Source organism: Emydura macquarii, unplaced genomic scaffold (assembly GCF_026122565.2).
Source record: "Emydura macquarii macquarii isolate MOO-44397 ecotype Brisbane River unplaced genomic scaffold, CSIRO-AGI_Emac_v2 contig_629, whole genome shotgun sequence".
Taxonomy (NCBI): domain Eukaryota; kingdom Metazoa; phylum Chordata; order Testudines; family Chelidae; genus Emydura; species Emydura macquarii.
In genome coordinates, this window is record NW_027130766.1 from 2453023 (window position 1) to 2469558 (window position 16536).

At 42.9% G+C, this 16536-nt stretch overlaps 1 protein-coding gene across 10 annotated transcripts in view; it reads left to right on the top strand.

Annotated features, from left to right (window-relative positions):
* Positions 1 to 16536, top strand: part of TANC2 (tetratricopeptide repeat, ankyrin repeat and coiled-coil containing 2) — a 492680-nt gene that overhangs the window by 441594 nt on the left and 34550 nt on the right. For all 10 annotated transcript variants that reach the window (XM_067540990.1, XM_067540986.1, XM_067540987.1 and 7 more), the window contains 2 exons: positions 12639 to 12747; positions 15734 to 15856. In XM_067540990.1, coding sequence (XP_067397091.1) covers positions 12639 to 12747; positions 15734 to 15856 — 232 coding nt within the window. The remainder of the gene's footprint in view (positions 1 to 12638; positions 12748 to 15733; positions 15857 to 16536) is intronic.

Consider the following 16536-nt stretch of genomic DNA (forward strand, 5'->3'; position numbering starts at 1 on the left):
GAGTCCAAAAATTGTTGGCTATCACCTATAGTGACATAAGATAGGATAAAATCACAAAGACTTGAATTATCCTACTTTAGAACCTAATATGATAAATTTTATTCCCTAGGGTATAATATTGCACACACAGGTGCATTCCCTATTTTTCCTGTGTTATTTCTTGCATAGCGTTTAATGAACTCAATGTTAGTTCATAGTTAATCTCTATAATAAGATTCCAGGATTGTCGTTCTCAAGCCTAGAATGTCTGTTGAGTCAGTGTGAAATGATGGAGACTGCTACAAGAATGGTTTAAAGCTCTTTTTGTTCAGAATATCACCAGGTTGAATTATCACAGGGCTTTGCGGTCTGTTGCTATACAATTTTTTAATTTTCAGCCATTTTAACTTTATGAATTATACCCATTTGGTGTACAGCTACAGTAAGGCATGTACTTATGCCATGCCAAAATCCCAACACCATTGTGTATCAGAGGTAATTCAGTCAATCAACACCCTTACTCTACAACCTATTTACATGCAGCAGTTTCATTGGTTAAGTGAGGGAGACTTCACAGATGGTGGATTATTTGGCCCAGCTGCCACAACCCCTCACCACAGCATCCACCCGTCATTCTCCACCTGCATGAATCAGCACAAATCTCCCAGCACAGAACAACCCCTACACAAATCAACACAACTCTCACAGCCCTACACACAAGTTCGCCCACCCTCCCTCATATTGTCTGTGAGAACCAGATGGACTGTTGGAGTCCAAAGGTTTTGTGGTAGTTGGAATGTGACAGCTGATCAGAAGGTGGGAGTAACAGCTGTGTGGGGTAACAAAGAGGTGGTTGTGCCTCCAGCCAGGGAAACAGCCCTGTGTACAAACAGTGGGGAACAAGGACTTAAGTTCTCAGCAACTTTGACTTTACAAATTAAACAGTACAAAATCCCAAAGCACAACTTCCCCAAACACAAGTCAACACAACTGCCCTTCATTCACCATCAGCATAGCCCCCTAGATACAACAACACAACCAGCACACACACTGACACAGATAGCTCCTCACCACAGCAAACATCCCTCATTTGCCACACACACAAACCAATATAAAATCTCCCAGCACCAGATGCATGCTTGCCCACCCTCACTCACATTTACCATAAACTTAAGTGACAAAGCTGCAGTTCCTCACTGGTACATGAGATAAATCATTGGTGAAAAATTCAATCAGTTTAATTCAGGGATCAGTGATCCTTCAAAAATGCCCACTGTGAATTGTGAACCTTTGTGCTCTGCGTGTGTGCTGGGCAGGACATTGGCTTAGAGCATCTTTGTTTTTTCAGGAGACATTTTTTCAAATTGCCTTAGTAGACTTCCTTTTAAAAGGGACTTTCAGAGATGTCTAGTAGAAAAGGAGACACTTGTCTTTGCTGGAACAGAAAGTACTGTGTGCAGTTCTAATAGAAGTGCACTTTGGAGCTTTGATTAAAATCTGAACATGAGCGTCCTTCACTGGGCCCTGTGTCAACTGTCTGGATTTTGGAATGTTTTCATCACATAAGCTGCAAGAAAGGCAACTTGGATGTTAATCAGGGAGCTTGGAATATACAGTGCACAGAGCACAAAGAAAATCTATTGCACCTGATTCTCACTTACACTAGGGCCCCTATACACAACTCTGGCAGTGTAACAGTGCCTTAAAGTGTGAGTAAGTGTAATTTAGACCCATTTTAAATCCCCTTTACTTTGCCTGCATGATGGAAACGGGTTTTAGCGTAAAAGAGAAGCTGGCCCATTAGCTCTTTAACTTCATCATCCATCACAATCTTTGGATACATTCAGAATGTTTTAAAAATCACAAAAGTGGAATTCTAAATCTGAGGATATATCTGTGGGCAAAGAATGTAGTAGGCAGAAGGTATCTACTAAAGCAGGAAGAAAGAGATGGGGGAGTAGCTTTAGGGATAATACGGCTTTCCTTAATCTAGTGATGTTTTCGTTCAGGGTTAGAAGAAAGCTGTTCTTCCTGTAATTTTTTTGAATTGTCACATGATGTAATGAAGTTGACAAATCAACTGGAAAAAAAAGTGTTCCCCAGCCTACAAGAGGGATTCATCCTCTTCACACAAGGTGCTCAGGAAATAACTGAATAAACAGGGTCTGCAGTGTGCTTTGAAAGAGTAAAAGCAAAACAAAGAAAACCCTACCCCCCCCCATCCACTCCCCAAATCCTAGACTTTGTTGGATCAGCAGAGAAAGTGAGTTCCCCTCCTGCCTCTTGAAAACACTCTGACTAGCCTGGCAGCATTCAGCTCTTGAGAGTGTTAACTGGAACCTTCAAGCTAATTTTAACTGCTGGAAAGTGAATAACAGAAGTGGATCTCTATAAGGTAGCCAGGGCACAACCCATGTAGGGCTTTGTAGGTCAAAATTAATACCTGGTTTGCTTTTTGTGTGTGCTATGGATAATGAATGATGAAATGTATGGATGTGCTTGAACACCGAATTACTAGTAACATGCGTATTGTGGTGTTCAGTTCTCTGACGGTCAAGTACTCCTTGTTTTTCACTTTTGGGCCTCACCGGGGTAAATTTCATGCCATTTGCAAACTGCTAGACCACATTACACACAATTCTCAAACTTTTATTTGAATATCCCGTACTTTCCTGGAGCACATGATGTCATGCACTTACTTAACACCATTCAGCAGACTACACTGCTGCCTGTAGGCTTGACTCTGAACAGTGTATATATATGAGCAAACTCAGGCTGAGCACCAGAGTGATAATCCCCACCAAGGGGAGGGCTCACTGACATGGTGAAAAGATCCTGACTGTTTGTGCCTGGGCATTCCCTTTCTATCTTCCAGAATTACTACTGAGGCCTCCCCGTTAGGCTGAGGGGCTCACATGGACAGTCACGGAGTACAGGGCAATTGAATGCTTCAGGAAACTACAATGCACATAAATCTTCTGGAACTCAGAGAAGTCCAAAAAGCGTGCCAGGCATTCCTACCATTCATGCAATCTCATTGTATCCTCGTAATGTCAGACAATATAACACATATTCTGTATAAACAAACAGGGAGGGGTGAGATCCATCCCTCGGTGTAGAGAAGTAGTCAGTTTATGGACCTGGTGTCTCAGGAACCACATCATCCTTTCGGCAGCATACGTACCGGAGGCTAGAATTTGCTGCCGACAGCCTTAGCTTACATTTCACCTTCGACACAAGTGGGAGTTACACTATTTAGTGGTGAACAGCATCTTCATTCAGCAGGAACTCCCATTTTGGAGCAGTTCACCTTCCAGACAGCCAAGAAATGCAAAACATACTGCTCCAATGGAGCTTAAGGCCAACACTTCAGAAGCAATGCTCTCCTCCTCCCTTGGACAGGCCACTTGAACTGTGCCTTTCCTCCTACCCCACAGCTATCCTCGGGTTATTCGGCAAATTTGACAAGTCTGGGCACAAACTGTCGTTGTTGTACCCAAATAGCTCAGACAGTTCTGGTTCCCAAGTCTCTTATGAATGTCAACCCCTCTGCCCATCAACATTCAGCCCATCCCAGATCTCTGGGCTCAAGAGAACGGCAAGGTCAGTCCTCCCAACCCGGATGCTCTTCGTATCGCAGTTTGGATGGGCATTAAATCTAAAACATTCCTGTCCCGGAGCTGTGCAAGCCATTCTTAATGATAACATCAAGGATTCCACTAGAAAACGTTATATTGCCAAATGGAAGCATTTCTCTTTCTGGGCCCAGCAATCGTATGTCTCCAGAAACAGCAAGCATTCCTGGTATCTTCAATTACCTCTTTACTCTCTAGACGATGTGTGTTTCTCTTAGCTTGCTGTGGGTTCAGTTGACGACAGTCAGTGCATGTTGCCCACAAAGGACAGTTTCTCTTATCTTTATTCACCCAGTAACGATGAGGTTCCTAAAAGGTTTAATCAGAATCTTTGCATCTATAACAAAGCCAGCTTCACTGGGACCTTACTTTAGCTCTTTTGGCACTTCCAACTCCTACATAAGTGTTTGATGTCTCACCTGTCAATGAAGGTTGCCTTCCTTGTTGCCATTTCCTTGACCAGAAGAGTAGGTGAATGTAGGGCTCTAATGGCATACCCATCACACAATATTCCAAACAGAGAGAGTCTCTCTATGATTGTACCCAAAATTCACCTCTAAGGTAGCTACCGATTTTACAGATAATCTCTTTCCTGCTTCCTTCCCAAAGCCTTCATGTAGTCTTTAAAAAAATTAAAAAGGGAAGATTGCAGATCCAGGAGATGTGTGGTTTTCTTTGAGAAGTGTGGTTTCTATCTGTATTCAGCTACACTTTCTCCTTTCCCTCTGCTTCAATAGTGTTTGAATTCATGGTAGAGAAGGAACTGGAGAGGCAGTTGGTCTGCACCACCCCTTATGCCCTCAAAGTGGAGTGTAGTATGGGCTCCTGCCCGGCCTGGTCGTTGCGGCCCTTCCTCGGGCCTAGGCTCTGAGGAAGGCCACTGCACCGTCCAAAAAAGGGAATGTTAGCGTCCGGATAAGTTGCAGTCCAAGCCCACAGGCAGGGCGGGCGAGCACGCAGTCTATCGCCCCGGCCCGCAGGCAGGGCGGACGAGCAAGGAGCATCTTCTGGTCAGGAGAGCAGGGTACCGTAATCACTCCCTGGATGGCGAGGACAAGGGGGGAGGGGAGGCGGACGCAGGCCCACCCGACTCCACTGTGTCCCAGCCCAGAGCCCTAGCAGTGGCAAAGACGTTGCCACTAAGTTGGCGGGGCTCCCACCGCAACACGCCGACGGGTCTAGTCCCTGTCTCAGCCACAGCTATGACTGTCCCTGGGCCACTTCCTCCCCGTATCCCCAGGTATCTGAATTTGCCAGTTCCTCGGTGTCACTGGGGTACACGGCCCGCGGCAGGCTCGCCAGTCCCTCTTTGTCCACAGGCGGCAATGCGGGGAGCTCCTCTGTGAGGGGCAGCTCCTCCAGGTCACAGGGCTCGGGGGATGGCTCTGCCTCAGGCAGCTCCTCCAGGTCCTGTCCCGTCTCTGGGGGCTCGGCGTCAGGCAGCTCTTCCAGGTCGGGTCTGGCATTGAGGGGGATCTCCCAGCCCTCAGGCTCAGGGGACTCGGTCCAATCACTGGGGCCTAGGGGCCTGGCCCAGTCCTTGGGGCCGGTAGGCCTAGGCCAGTCTCCAACCCTTAGGGCTTGGTCGCTTGGGCTGTTCCTGGGTCCTATGCTTCGGGAGGTGCTCGCTTGGGGCAGTGGCCCGGCTGGGTTCAGGCCTTGGCTGCAGCCAGCAAGACGGCACGTCTGCCTCTGGCGGCAGCCTGTCCTTCACTGAACTGTGGGTCCTGCTCTTTATACCCCCAGCACCGGCTGAGGCTCCGCCCCACTGTTGCCGGATTGTTCGGCCGGCGGGGCCTATCACTAGCCAGCTCCTCGGTTGCCGGGCAGACTGGGCTGCCGGCCCTTTCAGTATCTGCTCTGGGCGTTGCGGCCCTTCCTCAGGCCCAGGCTCTGAGGAAGGCCGCTGCACCTTCCTACATGGAGCATGAGGAGAGCAGGGTGCAAGCAGGGACTGACAGACATCAATCGCAAGACTTCTCCAGTCTCAGGCACTTGGAGTGCATGTGTACCTGCACTGGAATACAGATAGGGACCGCATGTCTCGAAGAACTCCAGTTACGATGAGGGAAGTAACTTCCCTTTCTCTGCCTGTGCTCCAGCCCTTTCACACCCTGCATTCTGCTCAATAGGGGAGCAGGCACACAGTGGCTGCCCTGCTCAGTCTGGAGGGCTATGCCTCATGCTCAATTTTTCCAGTGTCTACACTACCAATATGCGGTGCTACTTTTCAGCCTGTCCACTGCACCACATGTCTTTTCCAAAGTGCTTTCGGTGGTCGCGGCATGCTTACGACACTTAGGTGTGATGATTTGTCTGTACTTAGATGATTGCCTTGTCCGAAGCCCAACTTAGGCGGAGGCAGAATACAATACTCAGAGAACCATACATACTTTCCAGGAGCTAGGTCTACAAATAAACTATCAAAAATCTGTCACGGTACCAACCCAGACCCTAGCATTTATAGGGGCACAACTAGACTCAGTCACGGCCACATCCAGACTATCTATGCAGATTCCAAATAATATTGAATCTTATACTGGAAATCGAAACCAGTCCTTATTTCACAGCCCGCACTTGCCTCCAACTTCTGGGCCATATGGCAGCCATCACCTTCATGGTACAATACATCAGACTGCACATGAGAGGCCTCCATGGATGGTTACGTTCAGTCTTCATTCCAAACAGACACAGACTGAACAAACAAATAACAGTACCTTTAACAATCAAGGGCTCCCTAGACTGGTGGATGAGCCAGGACAACTTGGGCAGGGGCATACTATTTCAGAAACGCCTGCCATCAATTATAATTACAACCGATGCATCATTGATAGGCTGGGGTGCACACATGCAGGATCTCATTGTCCAAGGCCAATGGACTCTGTCGGAGACCGAGTTACACATCAACTTACTAGAACTGAGAGCAGTACGGAAGGCATGAGCTCACTTCCTTCTGCAGATAAGACACAGATCAATCTAAATCATGACGGACAATGTAGCCTGCATATTTTACATAAACAGACAGGGGCGCTTGGTCCCACTCACTATGCACCTAGGCAGTAAAACTGTGGAACTGGTGCATAAGCCACAGTATAGACGTATCCGCCTCATACCTTTCAGGACGCATGAATACAACGGCTGACATGTTGAGCAGGAGATTTGGGCTGGAACACGAGTGGGAGATCAACAACAGTCCTACGCAACATTTTTCAATACTGGAGCACATCGTCCATAGACCTGTTTGTGACAAGAATGAACCACAAATGCATTCAATTTCGCTCCAGGACAGGACAGGGACACCAATCTCTAGCAGATGCCTTCCTGCTCAAGTGGAAAGGGACATTACTGTATGCATTCCCTCTCCTATCATGACAGGACCGTGCCTCCATTATTCTTATAGCTCCAGCATGGCCCAGACAACTGTGGTACCATTACCTAATGATAATGTCCACCTGCACCCCAGTAAGGCTCCTGACAGAGAGAGATCTCTTGTCACAGAATGGGGGTACAATGACTCACCCCAATCTGACCATGCTCCATCTGACACCCTGGGGGCTCCTTGGTTTCAACCAATAGAAAGATCGTGTTCAGCACAAGTAAGAAATATATTACTTAACAGCAGGAAGCCATCTACGCACAAGACACATCTGTAGAAATGGAAAAGATTTAGTATATGGTGCCACACCAAGACCATATCTGCGGTTTTGGCACCCCTGCCACAAATACTTGAATACCTACCGGAATGAAAACCCTGAGGATTATCCCTTAGCTCTGTTAAGGTACATCTAGCGGCCATTAGTACATTCCACCAAAGTGGATCATCATCATCACCCATTTTCTCTCACCCCATTATGAAACGCTTTTAACTGGCCTTCAAAACTTGTACCCAGAAATACATGAAGCCACACCAGCCTGGGACCTAAACTTGATGTTAAGGATTCTCACACACTCCCCTTTCGAGCCCTTAGCCAACTGTTCTCTCCATCTGTCGATGAAGGTATCATTTCTAGTCACCGTAACCTCAGCGAGAAGAGTGGGTGAGATAGGGGCCCACATGGCAAACCCCCCATACCATCTTTTACAAAGACCATGTCATTATGAGATCACATCCAAAATTTTTTACCAAAAGTATCATCATCTTTTCATGTGAACTAGACCATATACCTACCAACATTTTATCCCAAACCCCACAAGAATCAATCAGACGCTAAATGGCACACATTGGACGTATGAAGGTCACTACTATTCTATCTGAACAGAACTAAACCATTTCGCAAATCACTGAGACTATTCGTCTCTACGACAGAACACTCAGAGGGCAATGCTATATCGACCCAAAGACTATCAAAATGGATATCAGGATGTATACAACTATGTTATGAACAATCAGGTACAAAACTCCCAGTACATATTAAAACTTACTCCACTAGAGTGATAGGAATCTCCATCACTTTCCTCAACAAGGTTCCTATATCTGAAATATGTAGAGTGGCCACTTGGTTCTCTGAACACACGTTGATAAATCACTATGTGATCACAACTAACACGAATCTGGACACTCAACTAGGGTCCACTGTATTAACATCGGCTATTGTGAATGTTCCGATGTTCTCTCCACCAGTAGTGGGACACTGCTCTCCAGTCACCTGAAGTGGAGCACCCACAGGGACATCACTCGAAGAAGAAGAGAAAGTTACTCACCTCGTACTGTAATCAAGGTTCTTCAAGATGTGTGTCCCTGTGAGTGCTCCACTACCAACCCTCCTCCCCTCTACTTCAGAGTATCTATAAGTCTCCATGGTAGAGAAGGAGCTGAGGGAGTTGGGCTTCACGCATGATGGTTAACGTGCCCACAATGCCGCAAGACACCCTCCATGCATGCGCGGCCCATACAGGCACTGCTGCACAAATCTCTGATCAACGGTGCCAGGATGCACCAACACCTGAAGTGGAGCACCCACAGGGGGACACATCTCAAAGAACCTCAGTTACTGCATGAGGTGAGTAACTTTTTCTTCTCTGCTGTGTTTTTAAAAAAGATTGCTGTTAGAATCAGTTTTAGTGTGCAATTATCATTGACAGAGCAAGTGACTGCAGGTATTTATCAACAAGCCCAAGGCCACTGCTTTTAGGTATAAGAAATATTGCAGAGGTAACATGTTGCTCATGAATCCTATACTTTATTCTGAAATAGTTCATGCATGCATTTTTCATAATAACAACCAAAATCATGCATACAGATATATTATGCATACACATACATTCTACCAGCTGCAGCAGGAAAGCAATTAGGAACTAACTCTGCAGCCTGGGGCCGCATAGGTTAAGAATTGCACCTTATCTTTTAGTATATGGAACCAGCCACATTAGAGGTGCCTGAATATTCCATTAATAACTAGCATTAACAGAGAGAGCTTTGTGTTTCCAGGCATTTTCTGACTTTTCTTCAATACCTTTTTTGCAGTAGGCAAGTGTGAGCGTTATTAGCTTAGTTTTACAGATGGAAAAATTGAGGCAGACAGGTTAAGCTACCAGGCCCATGTATGGAGTCAGTATCAGAGCCCAGAAGTAAAGCTCCAGAGTTCCTGATTTCCAGTCCAGTGTATAAAGACCAGAGATCTCTCCCATGGAAGGCCAGGAGCTGAGTGCTCTGAGTGGACTCAAATCACCAACCTTTCAGTTGAGGTAAATGTACTGGCCACTGCCCAACAGATAAGCAGTGTAAACCAGGTTAGCCATTAGATGTATTAAACCAGTTATATGTTTTCATAGTCTGATGAACTGGTATGCATAAAATCTAGACATTTGCTGTATTGCTTGAGTTGCAGCTGCATCGAACAAAACTCAAGCAGTACATCACAGTTTCTGTTTCCTTTTAATCCATTTTCTTTCCTTTGCCTCTTTATGGGCATTTCTGAAGGTTAATGATCATCCTTTGTAGGTTTTGTCAGTGCATTTCAGAAGACCGCCTCTATTTTGAACATTACAATTGCAAAATTATCTTCTTTAAAAGGACACTATCAACTGAAAATCTAGTAAATTTCAAAAAAGAAAAAAAAAACTTAAAGTGAAATTCCATTTTTCATGGTTTTCCAACCAGGTTTCCATTTGTACATGTTTTTCTGTCCATCACTGCTGTGTGAAGGATTCACACAAACAGGAAAGTGATTGATTAAACTACACATATACACTTGGACAGCAGTGAAATTTACTATATGCAGTGCTGCCAAATAAAATACATAAGCTGAACAAACAGAAATAAATATATTTTTCTGGAATCCTTTTCAGTTCTAGTCATTTTAAATGTTTCTTGTAACAATACTAGGTACAAAAGATGTGGATGGCAGTGTGATATTTAAGTTGATTCTGTACCTTTACATTCATTGCATTTTGGGGGGAGGAGCCATAGAATTATGTATAAGTTTATTGTTCTGGCCTTTAACCCATGAGGAATTGGGTTCAAGTCCTGCCTTTTAAGGAAAACCATTGAAAATGTGTTTTGTTGTTCATCCCGCTCTGCTCTACTGGTCATGTGTTCATATTCTAAAACCATCCTCCAATCTAGCAAACAATCTTCAGTCTCTGTGTTCAGGTTCATTGGCAGGGCTGCGTGCGAGAAGCTTGTTGAACACCTGGCCATGGTGTACACATCCTTCACTTTCATGCTGCACTTAGACAAAGCACGGTTTCCCTTAGAGAAAACACTCTCTCTAAGGATAATCATCCTTTGGATTTAGATATGCTGATAAGCACTAGCATTTTGGAAACATTGATCCTCTGGTCTATATTACTCAGTTGCATTAAACCATTCTATGCACTTGTATATTAGTGTTTCTATTTGATCAGGTACTAATGGGATAATAGCATTCTCTGTCCTTAAAAAAATCCTATTAAAGCTACGGGTCACATCATGTTAGCTTTGTGTGTGTGTGTGGGTTTTTTTTAATGTACAGCTACAGTGGTTCCAGAAAAGAAATAGGTTAAAAAAGTCCCTGAGGCTTCCAAGGTCTTAGAAAAGCAAAATAATGCAATACACATGCCTTTGTTCCTTCTCTGTAGTGTCAAGGAGAATCTACAGACAATTCTCTCTCTTCTCACATGTGTTTTTCACTGTGGAGTGCAACAAAGACGACAATTCTAATAGTCCATATTTATTTTTCTGGTATGTCTGAATGATGTAGAATATTGCCAAGCTGGCACTCAAAAAGTCGGGGAGGTCACTGTGTCTGGGCTGCTGATACATTAATCCGGGCACTGCTTTTTGTAACTCTGCTTCTCAGTGTTCCTTCACGTGGTTCTATTTGTGGTTTTGTTCCTTTTAAAAATACAGTATATTTAACTTTAGAATGAGCGAGGGGTGTTTCTTTCAGTAGAAGCACTCCTGACAAAAATAAGTAATTCTTTTACCAGGAGACCCCAGCTCCCAGACCATATACATCCAAGTATGGAACTTTCTCTGGGGCCTTATCCTTCTCTGCCTTACATCTCGTGCAGTCACTTTCACTTGGAAGTGGATGTAAAATGCTACCATTTTGATCTGGCTATGTTTTACGCCTGCTTTGCGCTGGAGTAAATGACTATAGAGGGTGCAAAGCAGAAAAGAATCAGGCCCTGAATCTTTAAAGGGTCATTGTCAATTTGAAATACCAACATTTTCAGCTGGAAGTGTGTGTGTGTGTGTGTGTGTGTGTGTGTAAGTAAGTTACAAATTCACTAGAACTGAAAGAAGTTAATGAAATACATTTTCTTCTCTTTTTTCCAGTTTACTTTATGCATTTGACAGCACTCTATATATACAGTTCACTTTCACTGTAGTCAGTTAATTAGCTTCTCTCTTGCTGAAACCATCTTTGTAAACATCAACAGGGAAGTTGAAAAACACTTACAATATTGGTTTACACCAGAGTGGCTTTACAACAGTGTTAGGGAGATGTAACAGAGTGAAGAATCTTGCTGATTATTTAAAAATTTATATTTGAAACTGTGTTTTATTAAAATGTTTTACTTTCAGAAAGTCAAGGTGATTATGCAGTTTTACTCTGGAAAGTGATTTTAAAATGGTTCTATGATTGTTGTATCTAACTGATTAGATCAGTTCAAATTACAAGTAAAACTGTGTATTTTCTAACTTCCAATCCTGCCAACTCTCCCAGAACCTATAAATCAAACATAGTTCTTTCCAGGCCATACACGCTCTCCAGTAATTAAAGTTCTGCGATTAGTTTATCGTATACAAATCAGAATTAGTCCAGCTCATTCTCCCAAGCTGGGTTGGCTCTGCAAGGCTGACAGAAGTAAAAGAGTATTGTTGTAAAACATTACTTTGTCCATAAGGCTAGCAAATATGACTCAGAAAATACACACAGAGAAGATCTAATGAATAAGGCCTTGTCTACACTTGAAAGTTATTTTGGGTTAAGCTAGGGTGTGAATAGCAATTCTGGTTGATTTCCTTATGTAGACAAGCCGTCAGAAGGTGCTATTTATATGTAGTCACTTTTCTAACCATATCCACAGTTTAAAATGAGTTGACAGAGACCCAGAAGGAGAGAGATGAAACTTGAAATGAGATAGATGCCTCTCTTTTTTAACAGAAACGTTTTTCTGGCCTCAGCTTCCTGACTCAACACTACTTATGTCAAGGAATTAAAGTAAGAAAACATGAAGCAATTGGGTCTAAAGTAAGTGAGGTCCCTCATAGTGAGGTACCATTGAGAAGTATGCAGAGATACAGCCCACTAGCTGGACTCAACCAAATGTCCAGACTCTATTTTAGTAGTTGTGTGGTCAGAGTTTACAACCAGTTAAGAGCAAGTTCTTCAGCTTGCACCCTGCAGGCATGAGCATCTGAAAAGTCATTCTCTGGGGAAGCTGAGTAAAACTGACAGCCTAAATCCTCCTTGTAATGCAGCACGTAAGATCGGTGATGGGGAATGACACTGACCTCGATGAAGAGCAAGCTGGCATTTAAAAACGAAGTGGGATTCTTAGAATACTAACTTTTATTTTTATTCCTGTTCCTAGGAGTGGCCACACACTGCTTGCCTTCTGGTTTTCTCGTCAGGAGGGGAAGCTAAACCGACAACAGACTATTGAGTTGGGACACCACATTCTCAAAGCACACATTTTTAAGGTAACAAAAACTCAGGCAAAGGCTCACACCATCCTCTTCCCTGGCATGCACAGTCTGTCAATACTCACTATTAAAGAGATAACGTGGGGGAGGTGGTATCTTTTATTGGATTGACTTCTCTTGTTGAGAGAGAGAAGTTTTCCTGGGGCTGACAGGGCTACAGCAACACTGCAGTATCCACTGTGTAAGGTCTCTTCTTGTGGCAATATGGCTGTCAAGAAGTGTTATTGCTTCAGGCTTCCAAAACACATGAAGAAAGTTAGCTTTTGAGAACCATTGAGGACATGAGGAACTCTAAAGGGACCAAAAGTTGGGAAAGCCTGCTTTGATTCTAATGGGGAAAAAATTAAAATCTGATAACATGTTCTGTTTTGTTAATCTACCCCACACTGAACAGTAGATTAAAATGCTCCTTGCCAAGTACTTCTGCACCTGATTTACATATAAGTCGTCTTACAATTTTAATTGGCCTTAAAATTTTGCCAGAGACAAAGGTTGGAATTCTGTACACAATACGCAGGATTTTTTTGTTATTTAGGTTTCATTTTGTGTCCTCCCCTTTCCCCTCTCCGAGCCCTTCCTGTTAAAAATGACAGTACCATAAGTTGATAGGGCACTGGACAGGGTGTCAAGAGACCTGGATTTTATTCCTGCCTCTGTCACTACCCTTGGATAAGTTTCTTCTTCTGTCTGACTCAGTCTCCTTGTGTGTAATATAAGGAAGAGTTCCTTCCTTTGTAAAAAGCTTTGAGATGTACAAATTAAAAACAATGTATAAGCGTTGAGTATTGTTCGTTTATCATCTACCAGTGAGAACAAAGCTCAGACACTGCACGTTTCCCCAGAGCTGAGCTTATTAAAAAAATGTCTGTTACTGCTTCTTAATGGTCCATTTTTACCTTCCGTACAGCGAGGGACCCCTGGCTAGTTAAGATTCAAGTTTGACTTCAGTATAATCCACAACTTGAGTCACATCTTCAAGCCCAGAGAATGTTCACCAATCAGCATCTGAATTTGTTAGATCACTGTAACTGCCCCAGAGAGAAAAAGTAATTTCTTCAAATTAATGGAGCACCTCTGAAAATCAGGGCACTTATTCAGGTGCTTAAACTTAGGCACCCACTTTGCCAATATTTTTCGAGGAACAGGATAATTTCTGTATCTCATCAGACCTTATTAACATCCTTCTAAATATCTTCATTTAATTGCACCCACTATATTAATGATCATGTGTAATGACAGGTCTGTAGGATTTCGGGAGATTTTAAGTAAATGTGAGGTAAAATGAGGAATCCTGATCAGCATATAATTTTCAGTAACTGATTTAAAAGACTAAGAAGGGAATTTTACAGCTGGAAACCAGCTTGGAAACCATGGCATGCAATGAAAGGGCATCAAGAGAATCTTACAAAAATGATACCAGCAAATCTAAACTTCAAGGAAACATATGTTTTAAACATCAAGCAATGAGAAGTTTAACTTCAGTCATAACTGTCCTGCCTAAAATGTTAGTGATCCAGAAATGAACTTCCCTTGTCCCTCGATTAAAAGACTGATTAAAATTACAGACAATGAGAACTCATAACTACTGCTAGTGGAATGAAAGGATGCTCAATATTCCTTGAAACGGTATTGCAAAAGATCATTATATTGAGCTTAGCTGGCATATTGTCTTAAAGCAGAGGCCCTTCGCTACTGCATTTCAGTTCTAATTTTTTCAAGGGTCACAAACAAAAAGTAATTTGGTTTCCATCAACTCCTTGGTGAATATTTTTCTGCATCACAAAATCACCATACAATCTAGTATGCTTGGGACAAAGGCTTTTAAATAGCCTGGTGATGTAAGAGGTTGGGACTGAGATGCTTTGGCAAAGTACTGGAAGGGTGAAGGACTGAAACAGCTATATAGTAGGTGAGGACTCAGGAGCATTGGCAGAGCTGCTTTGGGAGGATTTAGAACTGAAATAGCGCAGGAGTCCGTACACCAGAATTGCAGTTCATTGGCAGTGTTGTTTGAGGGGAAAACTGCCCAAAGTCAGTCTTTACTAGTCTTCTGTTTCTGTGTATGAACATATTAATGAGATTAAACCCATTCCATTTATTTCAGCAGTTTAATTTTGTATTAAAGTAAGATTCATTGTTGCTTACTGATACAACCTGATTTTATAACTCAGGACTTAAAAAGAAGGGAAGAAGGGAAGAATAAGATAATAGTTATGTATTGAGGAGAAATAAAAATTTGTTTCAGCTGCTGAACTCTTTTTATATTGAATGTATTTATTTCATATAAAACAAGTGCCCTCTTCTGTTGATCTGAGTGTCTTGCATAATCCAAGTGTATTTGTTCCCGTACAGTTTGCTAACCACCTTTGCTACAGTATTTTATCTTCAGATGGCTATTTTGAAAGGTGCATATATGCTTTCCCATGTCATACCTCATAGAGATTCTAAAAACTTAGTATTTCTTTTAAATTGCTACTTCTAATTTGTCCAGATTATACAGTGCTCACTTAAGTAACTGAAAATAAATGCTGACGTCATTGTTTTATACTGTGTGATGTAAAAAGCAGGGACTACTAATTGCCAGAATTCCTGAGTTCTTTGATTCCTAACCCCAAACACACACACACAAGCTTTTCTTCTATAAGCATAGAGTCAAATATAGTAAAAATCTTAAGTGAATCAAACTGTACCATAGAATCTCTTTGGATAGAAATTCCGTGCTTGATAATAAGAGTATAGCAATAGGAATATACTATCAATCACCTAAGAGTTGAATTTTAAGTGAGTGTGGTTATTATAAATGCTTGAGATTATTCTCAGCTAGCTGGCTTTTTACTGTTAGCAGAAATCTAATCTCTTGGTTGAGATCTGCAAGATTCTTTTGTTAATGGATGTTTTCTATTAAATTCAGTAATTCCTTCTATGTATCATAAAGCAAATATGTTGAGTACTAGAACTAATTGGATCAATCTTTCTCTTGTAGGGGCTGAGTAAAAAAGTAGGGGTGTCCTCCTCTATCCTGCAAGGGCTTTGGATCTCCTATAGCACAGAAGGTCTTTCAATGGCATTGGCATCTCTACGAAACCTCTACACGCCTAACATAAAGGTACTATAGAGAAAAGACCGTTGATGTACTGGTTCAATGCTTGCATGAGAGGCCACCGCCAGCCTGCAGTGGTCCAAGTACAGAAGATTCTCCAAGGCTCAGTTCAGCAGAGTCCTTAGCATGTATGTAACCTTGAGCATATGAGTAGTCTCCATGGGACTCCTCACAGACTTAGTTACACAGGTATGTAAGTAACTTGCTGAACTGGGACCTCCGTCTGTAAGTGGCCAGTTAAGGTTTGATACCAATTTGTAGCAATTCCCCAGCTCTTCTATGGTCAACAGGGAGTTCTTGTTAATTCCTATGAAAGAGCAGTGTCATATCTGTTGTTCCTGCTGAACATGCTTCATTTCCACTGATCTCTCCCAAATATACAGAAAGCTCCCGTGGGTGTTGTAAACCTGACAGAGCCTTGGAGTCTGTCTGCTCTCAAGTTCTTTTCTTTTTTATCCCAGAGGATTTTTGCAGCTATGGGGAGTAGAGTCGCTATTCATTACTGTCCATAGCATGTTCCTGGTCATGTCCCTGCGTACGATGTCCCACCATCTAGACTTACTTTGGTTGTATTTGCTGAGATACAACAGTGTAGAGCTGCGTCCCCAGGTTGTGGGTGGAGGTAGCCTGTCCTGGGGAAACCCGAAATGGTTACACCAAATATTACTGAATAAGGTGCCATGAAC